Consider the following 25,030-nt stretch of genomic DNA (forward strand, 5'->3'; position numbering starts at 1 on the left):
TGTCCAGCAGACGTTGTTTACAACTCAATGTGATATACTGTATGTCACACAACACACATATGGGGAAAAAAAAAAAAAAAAAACGAAATCCACACACCGCTTTTACCAAACTCCACCAAAAACACAGCAGGGGCAGGGCTCAGTGTTGAAGAAGGAGGGGTCGTCATGACAACAAAACACTCTCTAAGAAGTCCCGCCTCTTTAAACTTCAAACCAGAAGCCCACATGTGTCTCTGCTTCTAAATCTGGCAGGAAGGCAGGGCTGCAACTCAGAAACTGAGAAGGCTGGTGCAACAAGACAGAGTCTTCAGGGAGAAAAAAAGCATAGAAAAAAGAGCCGGGTCACAGGAGTCCACCACGCGTCCAGGAAACAACTCACAGCTCAGGGACGGGGGCCAGAAGAGGCGGGGAGCAGTGTGTTATTGGAAAAGCTGACAAGAGAGCAAGGCAGCGGGGAGGGGAGAGAAAAAGAGAGGTGGCTGCCTAACTTTGACTTTGGTCAGTAAAGGCCTCATGCAGCTTCTTAACAGCAACTCAATCCCAGTTTTATGTGCCTGACACCTCGACCCTGAACAGGAGTCACCGGGAGCAAAGTAAAGAGAGGATAAAGAGGGAACAATAAGGGAAAGTCAATATGGTAAGTTTGATTTCACTGCCTTGTTTGGACTGCTCATTAAGTGTGGCTTTGGTGGGCGGGGAGGTGGGCCGAGCTCTGAGTGCCGCTACTTATTCCTTCCAACAGTGGATCAAATTAAAGCTTTAGGCTCTTATTTTTATCTTGCAGTTTGCATGTTTCTTTTGGCAGAAATGTGATTTGATTTTTTCTACTTGGTGCTCACCGGGAAAAAACGACAAAATTAAAACATATAACAAAATCAGTGCCTCTGTGAGTGAAGCTTTTACATTACAATACTTGTTCTGAACTGAGAAGTTGCAAAGAAACAAAAATCTGGAACTTTTTTTTCTTTTTCTTTTAAATTGCAAGAAAAGAGTTGACCAAGACTGCTTGCTTTAATGCCCTTGTGCCCTTCAATCTCTGTGTATACACAGAGGAAGGAGAATTGTGGTTGGACTGTCCGCTAAACTTCCCCATATCAGTCCCGGCAACACATTTGGTTTCAATTACTTTGTTCCTCTGGGGAACACGCGGCTATAAATAAGTAACACGAAGCTGCATGTGGACAGACTGCAGCCTACTGTCAGGGTTCGACTGTGAAGGAGGAGGGGCGCCTCAACACTGACTCCGGGTCAGATCTGGGTGGGAGGGATGAGTGGCGCATTCGGTTGTGGAGATGAGACGTGTGTGTGTGTGTGTGTGTGTGTGTGTGTGTGTGTGTGTGTGTGTGTGTGTGTGTGTGTGTGTGTGTGTGTGTGTGTGTGTGTGTGTGTGTGTGTGTGTGTGTGTGTGTGTGTGTGTGTGTGTGTGTGTGTGTGTGTGTGTGTGTGTGTGTGTGTGTGTGTGTGTGTGTGTGTGTTTTGGAAAAAAGGTCTTGTTTGGCTGAAGTCTGTGTGTAGCTCAGTTGGTAAAAGCAATGATGTATTTGTTTTAAGTCTTATGAGACAAAATTGATTAAATCTCAGTATGCACCTTTAAAAGATGTCTTTAAGGTCTTAGTTATGTCGAAACTAACTACTTGTAGTACTATGTATACTAAAAGTAGTTACATATATATACACTTGTAGCTCTGGCTCGGGATTTGAGATGTGAAGAGGCAAAAGGACGGATATTTTGAGTATCCAATTTATTTCCTGAAGATTATCAATCCTATTGCACAATATGATCCAATCATTTCTGTTTTTGCAAAAATATGGCCTCATACACTGCTTCCATTTAATTCCCCATGCCAAACCTGATGACCTTTTTTGTAATAGCTTTCATAAAAGTTAAATTACTGTTTTGTAATTGCAGTTTGTTTTTACCTAGACAGAAAGCCAATGAGCTGTGCTTTTTTCAGAACACTTTTCAAACCCAAATTTGCTTCTTCAGGTTTTGCAAAGGTCTCATTATTTCTTTGTTTTGATGAGATTTCATGGAGACCTTTGCGGGCTAAGCTTGGTTACATTTACTGATATGCAACAGATTTTCCCTTTTTGGTGAGGATTGAAAGTTACAAATCAAAGCTTTATACCGTGACCTAACCAGAAGGCACCAAACACTCCGGTGAGACTTAGCTGAGTATTTATGGTATCCTTCAGAAAAGTTGCTAAACAAATGTTGCAAGGATTTATAGCAGTTGAAATGTGATAATAAAAAACAACTTTTTCAATTGACAATTAAATAAAAGTAAAGTCATATAATGTCCTTTAATAACACTGCATTTCCATGGCATCTGTCCTTGAAGGGGGTATTTTTCCAGTTAAGTGTTTAACTACTTAAATGGTTCCCAAAGAGTTGGGATCCCCGTATTTCACTGTGTCAATCGGAGATTTATTATAGGTTACAAAAGAAAAGAAAAAGAATAGGAGAAGGTTAAAACATGCCAGGTGGCCAAACAATTTCTTACTTGCTTCTCTTTCATTAAAAACAATGATGAAAAGATGAAATAAATTAACAACAATAACTGTGTCTTACTGACAGCCAGCAGCCGTTTTGTGTCTCTACACTTGTTATAACATTGATTACACATTCTCTGAAGTAGCCTCTGCCACCATAACACTCTAGAGTCCATCCCCTCCCACTGTGACTCAGGCATGTAGCACAGCCCACCTGCTTCAGGACAGAGCAGCTGTCACTCCACACACAGTTATATCGGGAACAGAGTCAGAGCTCCAAATATCTGCTGACCTTCCAGCCCCCAGCCCCGACTCTCTGTCTCTTTATACTGTCTGCCTGCATGTAGCTTCCAACTGTCTACTGTTACCTCTCACTGAAGCCAATCCTACACTCACTTAAATATAGTAACACAATAACAAGTAGTCCTTTTGCAATCTATTGAAACACACAGACATGAATCCATTCCATTTTGTTTCCCTCCAATAGTTAAACCCTAAACATAAACACTTGAAGAGTTAATTAATATAGTAAGGTTCATTTTCAGCAAATAAACATTTTATTTTAAAAGGTTCTATATATACTGTATGGCATATAGAGCATTGATTTAATAATAACAACAACAAAAAAGTTTCTATGTAGATATACAGTGGAGTAATTGTGTCCTGAGCGAAGAATAACTGCCTTCCCTCTTTAGGTTGTTGTAATTCGATCTTTGTTTATGTGGCCGGGCCAGGCATGTGCTTGTTGGTGCATAAGTTCATATGTGTGTCCCACTGGCTAGCTTAAGGTCTCCACTCTACAGTGCGCTAATACAATGCTTATATCGATGTCCCGTTCAACATCATTGTTGGGGAATGTGACAGCCATGCTGAAACCCCCCCTCAGTGTAAAACCGTTACCTGTCACCACAGCTGGATCTGTTTCCAGTGTTCACGCCGTTGGCACCTTTTGCTGCTAGCCGCAAACGCAGCCTGTTTTTCCACTATGAGGTTGAATATTTCAAGGTTTGAGATTATTTTAGCTCTAAACTGAATCAAAATCTCCTTCAGCTGATAAACTATAATGAGTTCAGAAGGCAGCAGGACACATATAGTATATGCTGAAGGTGTTGAAAGTCCTTATCAATGCTACAATTGTACTCATTTGTAAACGACTTTAAGTAAAATAAGGTATTTTCATGAATTGTAATTGTAACCATCAACAAAAACTAAACATGTAATTCAAATAGGGTAATTAATTTTGTCAATGTTCAAAAAAATAGAAGAATAATTGTTGACTAAACCCTGACATAATTAGCTCTAAGTATTTTTTCAAAAACATGTATATATTGATGAACCTTTGTCCAAAAATGTGCTGCTGTCATGATGGATATGTACTACTTTCCTGCAAGTATTTTTTTCAAGATTGCTTCATGTCAGGATGTTTGTGACCCTGGCAGCTATCCAACCGAGGAAGCCACACTGGAGATACCAGTATGACTAAAGTGATGTCAGCCACCACTGAGAGCATTTTGCTGTTTGCTGAGTGTCTGCGAGGTGTATAACTTCCTGCTGAACTATGCATTAGCAGTTTAGCACATTAGAGCCATGCTTAAAAAAATATGCCTTTTTCTCTTCAGATCAGCGTTTAGCATCTAAGTTCAGCAATGAGGTTTTTCCTGCTCCACTGGACAGGATGGAGACAGAAAACAGCCTGGCTACGATTAGATTCCCTCAAATGTTTTCAAAATCATTAATGCTACTATAAAAAATGCTATGAAATCAGGGAACTTTTGAGAAAGTGATACAGTCTGAAAAGGAGGGAGAGAAAAAGAGTCAAAGAAAGGAAACCCAGTTATAGCACCACCAAATGTTGCTAACAATCACATTTGAAAATGATATTCAAGAATTTTCAGCAAGCTTTATGGATTAAGTAAATGATGCCATTTGTTCAGCCTAGTGTGGATGTAAAACAGAGACAGAAGGCACAATTAAAGCATGGATATGCCAGCCCTTTGAGCAAACGTTATATATTGTTCTTTTTCTCAGAGTTGATGGTTTCTCATTCGAAATCCAGTGGAGAAGCTCTCTGAGATAAAAGCATTGTCCTGCTGGGTAGAGGCTTGGTTGTTTATTGATCTTTCCACCAACTTTTCTTTGCACAAACCAGCATGAATTTAAAGTATATTAACATTACATGTATGGCAACAATGTGTATAGTACATGCTTTTGGTGTTTTGAAGCAGGCTGCTGGATTAGCCTCCTTCTTCTATTCCAGTTCATATCATGTTCCAGTTATAATAGTTATGAAACCTCTGTTAAATTTAACAAACATGTTCATTGTTTCACTGCAGGCCAATGTAATTATCCCTGCAAACTAATATTAGTCAGCTTTGTTAAATAATTAGTTTGCTTCGGCTTTAAGTTTTGCAGGGTCAAGACGTTTGTGGATAAGAAATCACGACAACATGTAGCCCAATCATTCCACACCTATCAGCAGAGATATGTTTAATACAGTACCTCTAACCATGACACCAACCAACAAAACTCTGATCAAGGACAAGCTTGATCTTCAGAACAACTTTTAAGCAGTATTCCTACCCATAAACAGCACTGTATTTAACAGCTGGCAACGTGCCTTAAGGACTCATTCTCCAGCTTTCTGGAACATTGGGAAGAATGACTCACCAGACCTTTTAAATTTTCTGCTAATAACTATTTAAGAATATCCTTTAGCTTGTTGACAGGGGCCCAACTCACTGTCTGAATGGCAATGTTGAGTTGGCAGAGACCAACAGAGTCAAAATGTCCTGTTTATTTGCGTTTCTGATTGCAAATCCATAACAGCTTCATGAAATAACATAATATATATTGGATGTTTTACAATTGACAAATAAATCCGTTTTGGGAATCACCCTCATTTACTGTCTGGAGTTAAATGAGTTGAGACGTTATGATACTGTTAGGAAGCTACTGTGTGTACAGAAGTGTTTCTAGAAACAAGAGTGGTGTCTATAATCGTTCTTATTCAAGAAAGAGCATAAGACCATTTTTCTTAAACTCTAAGACTACTATTCCTTATTTCTTAAGTCTAAATAATGCAGAGCCCTTGACTTCAGCCCCATTACCCCAAATTCTGAACGCCTATATTACATGTCATGCAAATCTGCTCCGCCATGCGACTGAGCCACCTATATTTCAAATCTCTCTCTTTTTTTTGTTGATGGATCAGTGTTCTCGACTATAAAAATGTGTCCTGTTTTGTAGTGCTGAAAGGAAATATGAGAGACATAAGATTGAGAACAGGAAATAAAAAGGGGAGAAAGGTGAAGCCGAAGAAAAGAGAACAGGGGGATTTGCTGAATGAGTGATAATTTCCGGATTAAACGTTGAAGCCCTATTCGAGTTGCGCTGAACGAACCTCTTCGCACATCCGCTTGTCATGGCAGAGTAATTTCCATGGGAATTTCGATCCTATCCCTTGTTGTTCTTGGTTATTTGACTGCAAGGTGAATAGTACCTGAACCCTCGAGAGCAGAGAGATTTTTAATCAGAACAACAGTCACTGGGATGCTACAGTGATATACCTGATATACCTGTGTATTTGCTTGATTCTCTTGTTTTTTTTCCTCACTGTTTAATGAGTGCTGTCTGTCAAACTGACTGGAGACCTGAGGGTCCGTCCATTACAGTCTTCTTGGGATTTATTTTCTCTTGAAGTGGGACCCAGCCATTAGGGAGGTCAATTAAGAGGGAAAGTTCTTATACAGTGATGGATTGGCAGAGCCTGCCTTCTCCAGCATCATTACAGGCTCCTTAGACGTCGGACAGACTCCACTGGTCAATCATTGTTTCTGGTCTCAAATTTACAGCGTGTGTCATCATTTTTGAAAGTTGTTGTTTGCAGTTTTTCCCCTTTTGTGTTGATGGTATTGAGGTGCTGCATCTGCTTTGTTTTTGGAGAAACTGTTTTTTTATTATGATGCTGATTGTTCACAGTGTGAATTCAGTGATTGCTGCACAGTGGAACCACACATTTGAAACTCTAATTGAGTATTTAACAACACAGAACTCCTATCAGCTCATAAACATTGATTGCCACAACATTTTAAAAATGAGATATCTGAAAATAACTTCTACACCATTGTTGTTCAGAAGAGAAAATAGATAGTGAAAATATATCTGATTGGTTGCTGACATTGAAAAGGATTTGTATTTAATGGAAGAAAATGTATACTGCAGCTTCTAATCTGTTTATTAATAGTGTTGCTTACTGTGTGATAAGGTACATGGACTCTAACTTGCATGTTTACTTTATAGAATACACATTTTCTGATTTACTGAATTGCAAGATATTTAATATGTAGAATTCAGGCTAATTTTAGCTAGAACATTTATTCTGCCTTTATTAGTTTGGGGCATGTGTTTGTGAGAAAGAGGGAGTGTGGCAATGATGGGCTGATGAAATCAATGTGGGATATATGCCCATTTTAAATAGTGAAACATATGAAAAGCAATTTTGTATGTTTTGGTCAAAGTGGATAGCTGCCACAAACACATTTATGGAACACAGATTTGAGATGTTTAGAGAAACATTTTACTTTGATTTATAGGGAAAACTTGATATTAATCACTTTAAAAGTCGTTATTTCATAAGTTGCTCATTTTTTGGCTCATTTTGTTGTTTGTTGGAGTACTTCTTTAGAAAACTGTTGAGCTACAACATCCTGCACACTGGCGACACAGTCTAATGACAGAACACTTTTGCTATCAATTAGAGACATTTTGACTATGATTTGATGTTTGCACAACTTTGAAGCTGATGACAGCAACAGTTCTGCATAATAAGTGATTATCTTTCTTTAACTAGGTGTTTGTCATAGCCCTGCAATATTGTTTTGTGTCTATTATGTTTCTACATGTTTTGATTTCTTAGTCCTTGCCAGTTTTAAATAGATAGGTTTTGATTTTCTAATCTTAAATAATACTCATGCCAAATATTCTTTATGTTAGTTTGCAAATTGTACATCATGTTCTTTGTGGTCATATAGACATACTTTATCTCTTTGTTTTCTGAGAAATATTTAATAAAATACACGGCCCTTGTTTCATTTATTGACGTTCTAAAGTTATACTGAAGCTAATGTTGTGCTAGCTCCAATACCATGCCCGGACCAGAAACATATACTGTATGATATATGGTGTAGAATTTCTGGAGGTGGACATAATTCTAAGCTATACCAGGTTGTTTTTTCAACAGTGAAAGTGTGATGTGTTGGTTTAAGTGCATAGTGTACATCGTAAGTGCAGGACTGGTGGTTGACTTTCTGCATGGTTTTAGGTTTATGCAATCATCTTTGTCCAATTAATACAAAGATCCTGGTTTTGGTTGGATACTGAAAAAAGTAAACACCTTTTTCTTAATTCAAGTCATTGCTGGTTTTCAACCCGTTTGCCCATATTAAGTTGTTTCCGGCTTCAAGCTTATTGTCTCTTTGTGCCACTACGTTTCTCTGGAACACACAAATATCTATTTTTCTCATCTACCTCAATGTTCTTCTTTGTCTCTTTCATTCTGTCTCTTGATGTAGCCTCACATGTACACCCACTGTCTCCTTTCTAAGTTCCTTCCTCACTCTCCTAGTTTCTTGTCTCTGTTTCTGTCCCTCTGTCTCTTCCACTTTTGTCGCTGATTTCTCAGTTTATTTCTTTCTCTGTTTACTTATCTGCCCTCTTCCTTTTTTAACTCTGTTACGACTCTCAGAGAGTAAAGCATGACTGATTGGCACTTACCTTGAAAAAAAAAAAAAAAGTTCTTAGTATTCCCAGACCCCCAAACAACTCAGTGCTGGGCTGAGTATGGATCAGAGTTAATGGACAACTGCAGCAGAGCATACAAAATGGCAATGCTGTGGATGAGCGCAGTGTGCGGTAAATACCACAGACGTTTACAGGAGACTGAGTTTGACGTGCAGAGAAGTCAAAACCAGGCATAAGTCATCCTGTGACGGCCAAGAAATGTAATGCTAAGAGCTTTAGTCCAAATTCAATTGTCCTGTTATAACAACATTTCTTCTTGCCCACACTTTTTTTTACTACAGCACCCGCTGGATACATAATTGCTCAAACTGTGATAATGCAAAGTTTGATTGTGGACTGTGTTATGCTCATTACATTATTTTATTTGAAAAAGCCATGCTATTACAACATGACTATGCCAACAGAGCTGACAACCAGGCTTTGTTGCTAAAGGTTTGTTTTTGTAGACTCATTTCCTGGTCCAGCCCAAGGCAGCTATACAGATATTTGTACAGGTACCTTGGTGCAACATTGACCTACAGTCCTCAGTTCAGTACAGTTCCTTAGCTGTACAAACACACAGTTTAGTGTCTTTGGTTTTGCTGGCAATTTATTACCAACATTGTTGGTAGTTATGCTACTCTATGTGAGATTTTGACAGTTCATATTCTTTTTCCTTTTTTAAGGGCAATGATGCTGTCACCCCTAAGGTCGGGTTATGCTTAAATGCAAAACCGAATAGATCTTTAAAGTGAATTAAAACGTAATGAAGTGCAGTCACCTACTGTACAACCAACATTTTCCTTTTAAGAAAGCTACCTCATTAAAAGCCCCAGAGCCAACTTGGGCTTGGAGACGGAAAGACGAGATAGGAAGTGTAATGGGTAACGTATTTCCAATCTCTGGTCGTTGAGATTGACATAAAATCCTCTTCTACAACACTTTTTCCAAGTAGAGTTTGACTCCAGAGGCAAATCGTTGCATAAGTAATCCAATGTCAAAAGTGCTAAAACCTTTGACCTGGTTTCATCTAACAGTTAGAAATAAACTGGAACTTCAGGCGGCAGTCACCCAGGGTGGTCAACTTTCCAGACAGCTCCAGTATCTTCAAAATATGTGCACATATCTTTAGATCAAGATTGACCATACTCAGTCATCCAGTCCTTTCAAATCAATGACTCGACTTTTCACAAACCTATTTCTGTTATTTCTTTCAATGTTCTTCATTTTAACTTGCATACTTACTTTTATTTGTTGTGCCTTTGTGCTGCCTTTTTCTGCAAAGTGCTGTGGTCCCTTTTTTTTTTATTAACTGAATCCTGCCTCTTTTTGTATTTGTGCAGCACTGCAGAGTCAGCCAGTTCTTTATTTGTGCCCACTTGTGCTGAGAACATAAGGACTTGTGTCACTCTTTGGATGAAAGTGCTTTTCAAAAAGAGCCCTTTTGAAAAATATATGAAATGAAGCAGTCACAGAAAAGGTTGATATTGGCCAATTCAAGTCTTTCTTTGTTACATGTACTGTATAGAGGACTTCCGTCCTGTAATGAACCTGCCTTACTTGGCTGCCAGGCTGACTAATAGCAGGCAGTAATTAAAAGAGCCATTTTAGTTTCCATGGAGTATAATGCCACTCCAAGGAAAGTGTCATGTCACCTTTCCCTTTCTTTGCTCTGCATGAGACTGTTTCATTTGATTACTTATTATTGTGTATTTAATATGAATAATCATAATCCATGTCGAGGAAATGACAGTGTGGAAGTCCCTTTTTTAGGTTTGCATAATGTATGATGATAGTTAACTTTCAAGTAGGGAAACCAAAGTATCCAGTGGTTAGTGGTTACCAAAAAGAGCATTGGGGCTATTCGCTGCCTCAGTTAAAAAGGAATGGCTTGTCATTAGAAGTGAACATTTATTTATATCTGTCAAATAAATATTTAAACACAATCTTGGAGAATATTATATCCAAGTTTATATCTGTCTTGGCTAGCAATTGATTTATGATAAGCCAAATTGTCTATCTATCTAAAAATGTTTGCAAGATTTAGAATTCTGCAAAGGGACACAGAGATGATTAACATCTGTGCTGAGATCATTAACATCTGGTTCTGTTGACTCATGTTATAGCCTTTATTATTTATTAAAACATCTGACTTACATGGCAGCTTAATTATATACCCAGATATACTGTACAAGCAAGCTTGAACACAATCACTATGCTTTAATTATATTCTGCCTCAATTTGCTACTGTCAATTTAATTAACCATATAATGCACCATAATCATTACGGTTTTAATATGTCACTCTGCTACGGGACCCTACGGCCCCAGATATGAACATATAATGCTTGCATTGGTCATTTATTATGTAAATGTACTAACACATTTAGAATTCATCAAATTACAAAAAAGAAATTGACTAACAGTAAAACCTTTTAGCCACGGTTATGCTGTTGATATAAATGGCCGTCTACAAATCAGAGGCTCAGTGGTTTTTTCCCCGTTGCCATGTCAAAGTATCCTTGGGCAAGAAACCTAACCCCATAAAAGCTAAAGGATACAAATGACATAAGAGTGAAATAGAAGATCAGTCCTATCTAGACCTGAAATGAGAATTGATTGTTAATACTGGGAATTTGATTGCTAGGATTGGATGGAAAAGATGTCGAAAAAAACTGTTTAACTGTGCGATTTCAATTGCAAAAATATTTTTCACTAAGTTATTACAAATACGGAACCCTGATTTAAAGCCAGAGAGTTTGTTTTATGTTGTTCAAGACCCCTGCTGAGCTCAAAAGAAATGTAGAGGCCCACAGCAAACCCTGCAGACGTTTTTCCGTAGATCTGTTTCCTGAAAGCAGCTTTTGGCTGTCGGATTAATATTTATTTACTCTGGGTTTGGAAATGGAAGTAGTGTGCCATCTGGTTGAGCCACAGAAAGTCCAAGAGCTTCGTCTCAACAATCCCCCACAGACTGGTCCAATAGGCAGAGATCCTGCTATAGGAAAGGCAGCTTAAAAGTTGTATGATATTCTCTGGATCATCATCAATCCCCTTGTAATACCAAGAAAACACTGAAAATGGACTGAGTCTGAAGCACTGAACCAACAACTTCTCAACTGGAAATTGTTTTTTGTTTCATACCAACAGTACTTCAATCCATCTTGTGTGGCTCCATTTGAATTTGAGTCATTTGACTGTAAGATACTTTAGTTAAAACATGTCAAATCGCTCCGTCCTCTTTTGCACTTCCTTAGCTATCTCCGTTGTTATATATGTATATAAATGCAGAAGCTATTTGAGAATATCTTATTTTAAATTATTTATATTAATAATATGTATTTGACTTGACATTATTTGGGAGAGACAGCTGCTGCAAAGCAACTTTTTGAGGCAAGGAAAATATTGTATTTATGTCTTCACCATGACCATATTTGCTGATTATTTGCTATCGGAATTCCATATTCCCTTCAGCAAGCCAATACTAGACATTGTTCCTAAAATGAGCACTAATACTGCTGCCTCTGCATTATTACATTGTATTAGTAAAGGCACTACACAGTAAAACAAAAAGCTGTTGTTTTTGCTCTGGCACCTCTCCAGATGCATGTGCATGTGTGCAACCTACATGTAAAAATTGTATAGTATGTATAAAGTGTGTATGTACTGAATATTGTGCCTTTAGTTCTACTGCTGCATCCTGTTTTTATGACCCATGTTTATTTTATGGCTTTTTTTTCACTCAAAAGTTTCTGTTGGGGATGGATATGAAGTGCAGCATTAGTTCTGCAGGCACGTTGTGAACTTCATCTTGTCCAATGCCTCACTCTGACGCATGCTCTGTCTCTCCTGAGATCCTGAGAGGAACTGCGATGAGCAACATCACCTTTTTCTTTTTCTCCTAAAAAGTAGAAAGTTCTTTACTGAAACATCCTGAAACTCCAAAACTGTGAAATATTTCAAACTCTTATGTGTCATGTCCTCTAAAATGGCATTTAGGCCGTGGTTTTAAATCACCACACATTTGTCTGTTACCGTTTTTGATTCAAATACATTTCATAAAATCATTTTATAATCAATGTATTTATGACCTGGTATAATTTATTTTGTGGTGTGCTTTTCTATGGGATTACTATCGTACTTGAAGTGCGGTCTCATTGTTCTTTATGTATGTAAACACAAATAAGCCGTGAAAAGTTTTCACAGAAGTGCTCTTCAAATAAAGTTATTGTTATTATTCAGCACCATTGCTTCCCCCGAGGCTGCTTCCACCGCCGAGCGTATGAGTGTTTATGGTTCATGACACAATTATGATTAAGATGTTAGCCCCTCACAGCGAGGGGGAGAGGGAGGGGGATAAATAGAGAGAGGGGGGGGGGGGGGAGAGAGAGAGAAAGAAAGAGAGAGAGAGATGTTTAAAATGAAAAGGTGAGGGAATAAGAGAGAGAGAAACAGAACGAGAGGGTGAGCTAGGATAAGAGCCAGGCAATTTAGCATCACTGTCTCTCTCCCGGGATAAAGGCGGCGGCACACTGCTGACCTGTCACTATGCTGGGTGTGATCAAAGAGGACTCCTTACATCTCTTTCCCATACAATGGCATCTTTTCCCACTTTAAAGCCTTCGCTATCTTAGAGGCTATTCTGACCATTAGGTTTGAAGTTGACCCAGCCAGGTTACTATTATTTCATAATTTCTTTATTCATGATGGGCAATTTGTTGCCAGCATTAACAACTGTGCCGCTTGTAGATGTGATACAACGTCTAGCGATTGATTAAGTCATTAGTTTGTTCATTGTTTTTTTTTTCTTCATCCCGTGGTACCATTTAATGAATTTACAAAACATTAGACAAGATCAATAACCACATCTCAGCTCACAGGACACACAAGGAAAGCAGAAAGAATTTTTGGGGGAGAAATCGCATGGACACATTTCATATAACCAAGGATAACTGTAACATCTGATTTGCCATACTTCTTTAAATCTTGAACAATTATAAAGGAAAATGAATGCGTTTCATCTGAAGCTCAATATCAATCGTTGATAAATGTAATCCTTATATGATATGTAAATATGTTTCATGTTAATATGAGTGTGTTACCATGTTCAAGTGAATAAGAAGGTGTCAATCAGCAAAGACTGATTCTCGCCATAGTCTGAACACTTTTTGTTTCTATACTTCATTCATCAACTGCTTCCCCTACCCTCCTCTTCCCCTAAACTCTTTCTTTCCCAACTCAGCCTTTCTTAGTAAGCATGGAGGTTATACTTCTCTGCCCCGTTGAAGTCCAACGTATCTTAATCACAGCGGGGTGCCGATCCAGACTCTGAGCTTAGCAGTTCCACTCCCATTTCTCTCTTTTGTTCTGCTTAAACTTCTGTTTCTATAGTTGGAAGGGAATGTCTTCTGGTTTCCTTCTTTCTGCTTGACTGTGATGACTTCCTTGCTGGTTTTATATGCTTAATATTCAGTCTATGATTAGATATTGTTGTAGATAATTAGGTCATGCTAACGGAAAGCCTTTTAGCTTTGGTAGCATTAAAGATTGGAAGTCAATTTGTACTTGTGAAGTATTGCGTCAGAGTTAACAGGCTCAGCCGCAAAAGGTTGTTTTTAGATGAAAGTGTGTTTTGTAAATTATAAATAAGCAATGTGTGCAGATAGTCCATAGTACCTGGGTGCTGTGAAGTTGCCATTGTGTTTTTCATAGGTCAATAATGTAAGAACCAAAATCCATTCAGCTCTTATGCACATGAAGAAAATCCTTTTAGGAAATGTGTTTTACTGTGTTTCATTTACATTGTAATTGTTTCACTATGTATTTAAATTACTTCACTTAGGTAAATAAAGACAATGTAAAGACAATTTAAATTACTTGGAGATGCATGTTTTATACGGCTGTTCTTTTGGTCTGTATCCTGTACTATATTGTGAGACATTTAACCTCTCACTATGACTTCTGGCATTAGATATTGCGCCTTCAAATTGAATTAATTTTTGACCACCACCCCATTCACTCCTGAATAAATCTGTGATTCAAAGTGACATGGCGGATTGTTTACCCTTCAGGATCTTTCCACCCCAATATAACCTGTAAAGAGAGCTGAAAAACAAGATTTTAAGAACAAATGCTATAGAAGTGTTGATTATAAGTCTACAGGTCAGTATCACATCTGTCACACAAGGTCTATAAGCAAGGTATTTTCCAAATAATCCTTATCATGTGCTCAATAATGCTTTTAAAAGAAAAACTGAGGAAATGCCCAAAGTTACTCAGCTGTTTGTGTTCATTACCCCCCCCCCCCCCCCCCCCCCCCCCCCCCCCCCCAGTTAGGCATGACCTCAGGCCTGGACTCAGATCTTAACAACAGAATTACCAAGTGAAATTGGATGGTTTCGTATTTATTTGTTTTGTTACATTGTTTTAAAGGAGCTTTGTCAGATCCTGAACAGTTGGGTTCTCGTTAAATAATGTTCCTGTTGTTTTCTGACCTTTTTCAGTACAGTGTCTGTAAGTATTAGCCACAGTCGTCTCGTCTGTAATGGGCCAGTAAGCTGCTGCAGCACACAACAATAAATGGTGCTAGGTATGCATCCTCAGTGTTAATAAGGGGCAACAATGTGGGTAAAAAGGCAAAGTTGCTAATCCACTCAGCAAAAACTACTAGTTCCACTGCACTGCTGTGAGACAAAAAAAAAAGCATTTATCTCAGTTACCTCGGTAGCGTAAGGGATGTCGGATGAATTGCAAAGATTAGCAGGGCAATATATCTACAAGTGTAGTAGTAGTTGTACTAGGCCATAATAGCATTAAAAGACAAGGTGATATATTTTATAGTTGCAAACGTATGCTGTGCATATTTCATCAGAACTGTGATCTGGTGTCCATCTTCGGAAGTTATTGATCTTTAAAAAAAAAACATGTAGTTGGTTTGGTCTGGAAGCTGTTTTCATCACTGTTTCATCAGATTATTTCTGGTCTTTGCCTCCAGTGGCATGCAGTGCCTCAGTGCTGCTCTCTGTTTCTGTTGAAGGGTTATACAAGGAAAATAAATAAACCTTCTAGTGAAGTTTCTGGAACTTCACCAATACAATAAAAACAAATTGCTATAGGGGCCTTTAGACCAAGGACAAAGACTGTTAATAGTGAACGAAGAGTTGTGGAGTAACTTTTAGGACAGTAGCTAATGGATCAGGATAATGGGAAAGTGCACAACACAAGAAGTAAACCAACACATGTTTAACCAGTAAATAGACGCAAAAAGAGAATAGTCTACTTTCTGTACATCCTTCCCATGAGGGCAGGTTATCAAAACACAAAAAAAGATAATAGTTGTTAGCTGTAGCTTGTTGCCTAATTGCTTCTGCCTCTGTCTTTAGCTCCTAGCAGTTATGTTGATGACTCTGAAAAACCGTCCATGAAATACTTACTAACTTTTCACTCAGCCGATCACTTTTCTCCACTTGCCCGTTTGCCTGCACATTGCAATGGCCATTAAAATGCCCCTGGCTGTCCAGCCCCAATAATGGCGTATTCATTGGCTGCAGCCTCACTTCCTGGTAGCGATCCACATGTTGTCTATAGAAGTCCTAATGGGGCGCTGCCTGGCTATTTGGCAACGGGAATAACCAATAACAATTTGTAAAACCTCATTTCTCTCTCTAATCAGAAACAGACTTTGTTTTTGGACCGTTGGGCTTTCTTCAGGCTCTCTGACTGAATAGTTGGCTTTAGCAAGAGGTACCATTGGACAGCAATAGTGTAGGGAAAAGACTCAAAGGCTGATGATTTGATTTGCCTTCAATTTGCCCCGTATTTTCTTCCTCCCTGGCTCTTTAACTCCGCTTTCCTCACACACACCTTCACTCTTATGTGAGTGGCTTTTATTTAGCTCGTAACCAAGCACTATTTTCTTTTCTCAGTCAGCTGGTAGCCTAAGTGCTTTTGAAAAGCTATCAGTACCCCTTGCATGTGTACGTTGAGTCTGTGGAAAGCACAGATGAGAAAAAGAAATATAATAATACTGCATTAAATTTATTTGATTTATGATACACTTTATAAGAGAATCTAGATCCACAATGCAATACACTGCTGTGCAGTAATACAATGAACAAACATGCCAAGATTGCGTTTTTGTGACCAAATTTGTGCAAGTTGATTTTTTTACCCAGCTCACTTTGGGTATGGAGGTTTAGGTTATACAGTAGAAGGTAAAGAAGAAACATATATATTCAGGGCACCATTGGAAAGTCAAACATTACCTCATGCCCTTTTCTTGTGGCATTTACCCTATAATATGCTAAACCTTTTATTATCCATATTGTATCCGTAGGCAAGCAAATGGTAAGCAAGTAGCATCGCTTACATACTGGCCAGTGTACTTTTGTAAGTACCTGGATGTTAAAAAGTAATATCCTTCTTGAATCACCTTCACTATTCGCTGTGCTCTCTGCTTACAACATTTTACTGACATGGTTTGTTTTTGCTTCATATCAGTTTCAGGGTCAGTTATCTGAGGCTGTCACATCCGACCAGAAAAAAAAACAACTCTAGAGAGAGGAAATGGAAAACCCGCCAGTCAGTCTTTGAATGTTGTGTTGTTCTTGTTTTTTTTTCATTATCAAATGTCCTGGTTTAAATAAACATCACCTGAACTGGATCCTTCTGAAACGAGTGGTTTTACAGGACAGCTGTTTGTTCCAGGGTCCACACAGTGTCTGCCATTTCCAGCAGCTATTGTTGCTCTGTGCTGTGGCAGGTGCTTGTAGCTGGAAACATAAAAGAAAATGTGATGCAGGATCAGGTGTGGTATAACACAAATCCACACTCACAGAATGCAGCTTTTTATGAGGACTTTGCCTAGGAGCTGATCAAACATCCTCAGTTACTTTTGGCTCATATAGCTGTTTGTTGTATATTTGTGTGTGTCTATGTGTAAACCAAACTTAAACAACCAAGTACTACTGTTAAACGGTGAAATACACCCTAGATTTGTTACGAAACAACATTGTCATCTTATTCCTGAGTAACATTGGTAGAGAAAATAGTGTGACTTATGTGGATCCAATTTGAGATAATCTCCACAACTATTGCCATTAATTTCTCTGTAGCTTTTCAAGGTCCACAGAGGATAATTCACCATTATTTCTGCAAACCCTTGGCCTGCCACCATTATTAGCTTTCTTTAAGCACCATTATATTATATGAATTTATGTCTTATATCTTGTATTGAGTGGTGGTTAGTAAAACGGAGTATCTGTGTCTGCCATGTGTCCTCTAGGTGTACTTTACGTCAGCACGTACTACACCATTGTGTATTCCAAGAACTTTAAAAACATGGTGACACCAGACCATGATGACCCAACTGTGCAAAGAACAGATTCAGTCAATGAGTCAAGGATGTAGTATATGCACATACTGTATCTGGGACTAAATGAAGAGATTGTAGTGGATATATGCATTCTTTTCTAGCAAGTAAACACCCAAACTCATATGCTTATGTCTAATGCAATTATTCATTTTTGAAAGACATCACTCATCATTTTGTTGGTTCATGAGTTAACTGGCAATGTCAAGGTTGTTAGTGAGCACATTATTCATCTCCCAACTCGGGAAATGGTGGTGGATTTTGCCAATTTCACTGACCGTATTGTTTCTTACTCATATTAATTTCTGTCAAAGCTCAAAATAGGTTTGGTTTTGAGCCCAAAGATTGGGGTTTTCCTGGTCAAAAATGCAGCTGTACCAATGAGAGCTTTGAAGGCATATTAAAGAATGAGGTCTTCAGCATGGACAGAAACTTTCATTCTGCATATTGAACATTGAGAGCTCTAGTGGACCTTAATGAGCTTTAGGTGGGTTTTTTTTTGTTCTTTTTGAAGGTATTCAAGCTTTGTTTTCTCTCCTTGTACTAATTCCCCTATTTTCCGTCAGCCTCAACATTCCAAAGATGTGCCTCTTCATCTCTGTGCATCTCCAGTCAAACAAAAATGAAAATCCAACTGTACACTATTAGATTTCTTGTTTTTGCTGACTGGTGCTTTGGAGTCTCGTCTGTAGCTTTCAGCACTTTCTCACTGGGCCCCTGTCTTGTGCCATTTGTTTCAGTTAGTGGGTATTGTGCCTGGTTGTCAAAAACGATTGGCTTTGGTGGTCTGAGACTTGCACTCGAAAACACGGTGGACAGTAAATTGTATTTTTCCACAGAGTTATTAGGCCATTATTATGGCGCTTGAAGTGAACAATGCCTTCTCGTCTTCACAGGCAGACAATTAGAATCATCATTAATCGGTACTATCAGCACATCAATGGGGCAGAGGGGGTATAATGGAGTTATAGACCACTTATGGGGCAATCAATCAATGTGATTGCTAACTAAACTGTCTTTCATTGTGCTTGTACAGAGTGGCCGGTCAGTATTGGAGTGGAGTCTGTGAGATGAATGTTTATGGCATGTTATTTGTACTCATGCTCAGATATAACCCATCTTTTATATTAAGGTCTCTGCAGCTGCATCACAAATCTCTAAGCAATCATGGCTCGCTGCACCATGCAGGCACAATGGAACAGCCAGACTAGAAAAAGAGACTGTAAATTGTTGCTGTTAATTATACAAAGTGTGTCCAGCACCAACAGGCAAATAAAGTTAACATTTATCAGATAAAGCCATATATATTTCTCTCAGAAGACTTAATAGAGGATAATGGAGGAATGAATATTGGATTTATATTCAACATGACTATAAAATGATGAAATGTTTCCCTACTGAATGTTGGAATAGGAAACTTCACTGACAGTCCCTTCAATGATAATAACTGTCTTTGTCTTTCTGTCTCCTTTCAGATGACCCAAGAACAGTGCACTCATAGGAACAATGTCCAGAGTTCAGAGAAACCCCAAGTGTACAAAGTGGGAATATACGGCTGGAGGAAACGCTGCCTTTACTTCTTTGTCCTGCTGCTTATGATCTTGATCCTGATAAACTTGGCACTAACTATCTGGATCCTCAAGGTCATGAACTTCACCATAGTAAGTCATGATTTTCTGTTTTATTTCTTTGGAAGCAAGTACCGATGAAGTGGTCATCATAAAGTATTTTGTTTCAGGGGTGGGATTAGTTGAACCCTGTGAATCCTTCTATGATAAATATTTGAGTTACCCAACTCATCTTCCCGGCTTATTCATGAAATGTTTAACAGTGACCCTCCGATGACATGGTCACATATAGATCTTTGATGGTCCTACCATCACTCTTATCTTACATTTCATAATTAAATACATTTGCTCCACACTGATTTTGTGTTCTTCTTCACAAGCCATCTGTAACACCTAGGTTACATTTTGCTCTGCTTGTCACAGGCTGCCTTGATTCACATGTGAAAGTTGATTTCAGTTTTCTGACTGGTGTGATCCACACACTTTGTACTTACTCTTTGTTGCTTCTATGGTAGAGGCCTGTAGTGTGTACCAGAAACTGTGAAATATTATTAATTTATTAACACTTTTGTTCTAAACTATTAATGCTTAGCTATCCCTGCTTTGTTGTGTTTATACAGTTCCATCAGAAACTGTTCATCAGATTCCTTTCCCAACATACTGAAACTATAAACAACTTAATTTTGCATTTTACAATTGGGACATATTGACACCAAGAACCAAATGAATGAAACTGTGTCTACAGTAGGTTCATGAATTTCTGCTTACACAAATACATAGATACGCCTACACATTTGATTTGTCATCAGCAAACATCAAGGATGTACTTTATTCACAAATTGTATGTCTCTCTCGAATATCATGTGTTGGGACATTTGTGTGTTTTTTACAAAAGATTCACAATTCCACCGATTTTCTCGAGCTTATTTTTTTTCTTATTTCTATTTCTATTTATTTTATCCATCAAGCCCCAGATGTTTGAGTTTGTATTAACTTGGATTACAGTCTGTTTAAACAGTCAATTATCGTGCTATAAAAAATAGAAAATAGGCATTCATTCCAATAAAAAGTACCGTGGACTATTAGTTTAGGTATGTTTACAAGAATAACGATGTTTGTGGTTATCCGATTATTCATCCATCCATGTGTGCAGTACTGCCATCTTTTCATCCTTGATTCCGTTTGCTAATTCTCAATGTTTCTGTCAGTATGCTCCACTCTCCCCCTGCTTAGTAATCCACTGTGCCTGTGATGAGTCAGATACAGATTCAACAGAGTATGACACACAGACATTTACAGTATATAGCACATAAACACACACACACACCCCCCAACCGTTGCAGTGAATAATGCATAAGGTTTGGCTCGCAGTGGGGCTTTAATATGAGATCTACATAAATCAAAGAGCATGTTTCTCTGATGAGGAGCTGTATGTTCTGACATAGCGCTGGACTTGGGCTTTTACAACCTTTTTAATGCATCTTCCTGCAGATATGGGATGAGAAAAACATTTGAAATGATTTAGATACATTTGAAAGGGGAGCATGTAGCACCACCGCCTCCCTATCCTAAAGAGATTGACAGGACAGAAATTCATCAACTTTCTGTACTTTCTGCATCACTTGACTTTCAAATCAGAACTGTTCCTCAAGTTCCAACATATTGCCATGCTTTTTGTTGAACGTTGAATGTGAATTGGCAGATTTCGGAATAAACTAAGGCTTGGTCCATACATATACAGGTATCTCTTTTCTTAAACATAACTTTGTCATTACATATTTACTTTTTGGTTCAGGCAAGTTTTTCGCATTTCATTTGGATGGACATTTGTTTTTCTAGTCGAAAATGTGTTGGCTAGCAACTGATGATATACAATATGCTCAGAACCTGCAAACCACCATGATTAAATACAGCACATTTACAGTGACAGTGGACGCCAACACATTATTTTGCTTGGTGTGTTCTCACACACAGCAACCCCGGCAAAGCTGAGAGTGTGTGGAATGATGAACAAGTAAAAAGTAGGCCCAGGCCTTGGCGCAACTGGCTGGGGCACCTGCACCGCACCCGGGTTCGATTCCCGACCCTTGGTCCTTTCCGGATCCCACCCTGACTCTCTCTCCCACTTTCCTGTCACTCTCCACTGTCCTATCTGATTAAAGGCGAAAATCCCCCAAAATATAACTTTAAAAAAAAAACATGTAAAAAGTAAATTAAATGAAAACCCTAAGGCTAAAGAAACGCAGTCATTTGGAGAGCCTGCACTTCTTAGTCAGGGACAAAAACGTAAAGATCTCAGGGCATTAAAATCATTATTAGTTAATAGAATTCTCATAAATTAAAAATGAAGGGTTAAATGGTTCCCAATTAGGATTGTGCAACATTTGAAGTTACTCTCATTTGACCCTGTTTAGGATTTCATAAAGTGTGATAGTATGCAGTTTGTTGTAGTGTGTGTGTGTGTGTGTGTGTGTGTGTGTGTGTGTGTGTGTGTGTGTGTGTGTGTGTGTGTGTGTGTGTGTGTGTGTGTGTGTGTGTGTGTGTGTGTGTGTGTGTGTGTGTGTGTGTGTGTGTGTGTGTGTGTGTGTGTGTGTGTGTGTGTGTGTGTGTGTGTGTGTTGGAGGAGGGGTGATTGAATTTTACTTGCCTCTGTTTCCAGAGATCTACAGCTCGTAGGCTGTATTTCCTGCTTCCCATCATGTTAAATAGGCTCATTGTAGCAGTGAAGACTGCCGGGGGCTCTCAGATTGAGACAGATTGAAGTGGCTGCACCTCATGTACATGGCGGTCCAGAGTCGGTGTGGTAATGAGGAAAGAGAGGGGGAAGTGATGTATTGACTGCCCTCCCTTCCGGGTCCTTCCACTCCAGTGAACCAGGCTTTCGCAGTAGCCAGAAAAATGTCCTGGAGTTGGAAAGGAACAGATGCAATGGTGAAACTTCAGTGGTGTTAACATTTGAGGGTCAGTTTTCCTGTTGTTGTGCTAAAACTAACAAAAACTGGACAAGGTTAAACTGCAGAAAGGGCTGGGGTTTGTTCCCATTGTGCGTAGACTCTATTTGGAGCGTGAAAGCACATTTTGCTTCCTACTGACAACATAACATTGTTAATATATAATATTGTAAAGTTTTGGTCCAAATGTATCACTATCCTAATAACGATAATTATCACTTAAATACATACAGTATAGCATCTTACGTAAACCCAAGAATGCACTGCTGTTAGAATAGCCGTGAATACCGATCCATTCTTTAAGCAAGATAAAACATTTCCAAACATAGAAACATAAATTAGGGACATCAAATGGTCTGAATTTTAATTTGAGCAATCATGGATGAGCAAGTGAAAAACAATTCAACAGAAGTAGGCATGTTTATTTTTAGATACTTTACGTATTATGAAAAAAATCCCATTAAAAAGAATGTGCAGGTATAAAAATATTCCTCAGGACAACCACAACACTTTCATCACATACTGCTGCTGAGACCAAAAAAACATTGTGCCTGACACAACATCACAAGGAGCTGTATTCTTACTGCAGCACATGTCCTTCCTGTGAAAGGTTAGCTGTGTTAGTGTAGTGGTCTCAGGGGGGGAGATAGAGGAGAAAGGAAGGATAAGGGGGAGGAGATGGACAGTCAGTTTAGGAAACAGGAAAAGAACAGTTTCTAACACACAATCATGGAAAAAATAAACTATACTTTTGATACATGATCAAAATATAAAGATGCTTTCTGCTATTGTATAATTACAACAGCTCAGAAGGCTCACATTAGCTTCAAACTTTGACTCGAGATTTTAAGTCTAAATTAGATTATATTGCACTTCACTACAAAAAGTAAAATCAAGCTAAGTTGAGAGCAATTGTGTCAAATCAACAAAATAATGTTATTTAAAACATTTTAGGAACATTTTCCACTTCTTTCAGAAATGATACTGTATACACAGTACATATTCAAAGCCTTTAAAAGCAGTAGGTTGACTTACAGAATGCCGTTATTCTGACAGATAGGAGTTAACTTTGTTACTGCGGAGCACGTTTACAGGACAAACAACCAAGGACGGTCTGCCTTGCAGAGATTAATGAAGTGGAGAAAAGGATGAAAAGCTCAAAACTCTTCAGTTTTTTGTACCTGGTTCCTACCTGGAGCCGGTACTTAAAGTGAGATGAACTGTTGTGACTGCGTGACACGGCTCAATGCTCCAGGGAGATGGATCCGAAGCCCACAGGAAGAGTTTTGCAGCAGCTCCAGACTGTGCTGTTGAACCAAAAGCCTTTGCCTCCCGGAGTCCCACAAGGGGTCAACTCGAGGCCGGCAGTGCCAACAACGCTGACTATGTGTTCTCAGGGGGGAAGATTGACCTTACCCTATTCACCCACACCATCAGCACTCACCAACTCCCTAAATGCCCACTGTACGATACCTTTTATTCATGTTTTCTGTTTTACGGAATACAGATTTCTGCAGGAAATGTGGCAAGGTCATAGGGATGTTGCTGAACTTGTAGTGGGAGCTGGTCTGATTTCTGAGACTCCATTTGAACAGTATAATATTGTAGGTGTTCTTTTGGGGGGGACTGGGTAATATATAGTATATTTGTCTCTGTCAAATGGCTGAAGGGAAGCTGACCCAAAAGTATATTTTGCTTTACATAATACTAATGGTATTGAGCCATGTAGATTATGTTTGATATATCTGCCTCTATGAATTCTCTACTTCTGCCCCCTCAAAACTATAGAAATGATCTATCTATTCCAGTTTGTCTGATATGCCCATCAGACAAACTGGACTTTTGAAACTGTCACAAACATTATCTAAAACCCACACTGAGTATACAATAAGATGTGGTGGCCTGCCAGAAAATGTATGTAAAGCAAAACACTGACAACTACCTGTTAGCCCCTTATTAATGTACAACCAGTTGATGGTTTCTGGTGTGTTTTTTTTTTTCAGAGAGAGTGTAAGCTCACTGTATTCCAGAATACCATCCACAACAGCATACTTCACATGACCCTTACTTTGACATAACAGTGGATTGCTTTGAAACGATTCAAAATGTCATGACAGGAGATCAACTCGAAGCTGCTGAAATGTTTACTTCCTTCTGTAATCTCACAAAACAGTGCCAAACTTTATTTATGGCTCAGAGACAAACACAAAAGCACACACGCAACTTTGTCAGTATATGTTTCAATGACTTCAATGCAGTCAAGCTACTATATGAGACCATTCTCCCTTTTTGCAGTCATAATGCATTTGAAGACTCACTATAGATAAACATCCCTGGCTCTGCTGTCGTTTGCCAGTGATGGCGACAGGAGAAAGAGCAGTAATTTTCCCTCTGATTGCAGCCTGTCTTCCTCAGAGGCAACATTAATACGATTTCTCACAGGTTTTCAGGTTTCACTCATGGAAAAAAGGGGATTGGTAAAAAGAACTCAAACAAAAAGACGATGAAAAGGCTTCTGATGATGATGATGATGATGATGATGATGATGAGATGATGATGATGCATTTGACTACATTCAAAAAAGGAACCCAAAGGACCATGTTTCTTCTTTATTGGTTGCCATATTATATTAGTATGATAACACTGACCTGTGATACTTACGATACAGCTGACTTTATTTTTTACTGGACCCTGATTTTCTGTATCATTCTTAGTCATGAACAGTCTGACTAATTATGCGTCTTGGTTGAGGAAGAAAGATGACTTTGAGGTTGTCGAACTTCATCTGTGAAATAATTTATTTTACTATTTCAGCGTTTATTAATCTTTTCATTTATGAGTGTTCTTCGATCCTGCTAAAAGGCTTTTTTT

At 38.6% G+C, this 25,030-nt stretch overlaps 1 protein-coding gene across 1 annotated transcript in view; it reads left to right on the forward strand.

The window, feature by feature from the left end:
• The first annotated feature begins 317 nt into the window (after positions 1 to 317).
• Positions 318 to 25,030, forward strand: part of sgcd (sarcoglycan, delta (dystrophin-associated glycoprotein)) — a 98,256-nt gene continuing 73,543 nt past the window's right edge. The window contains exons 1-2 of the mRNA XM_063895594.1: positions 318 to 637; positions 19,116 to 19,301. Of these exons, the coding sequence (XP_063751664.1) occupies positions 635 to 637; positions 19,116 to 19,301 (189 nt within the window). The 5' untranslated portion in view covers positions 318 to 634. The remainder of the gene's footprint in view (positions 638 to 19,115; positions 19,302 to 25,030) is intronic.

Source organism: Eleginops maclovinus, chromosome 11 (assembly GCF_036324505.1).
Source record: "Eleginops maclovinus isolate JMC-PN-2008 ecotype Puerto Natales chromosome 11, JC_Emac_rtc_rv5, whole genome shotgun sequence".
Taxonomy (NCBI): domain Eukaryota; kingdom Metazoa; phylum Chordata; class Actinopteri; order Perciformes; family Eleginopidae; genus Eleginops; species Eleginops maclovinus.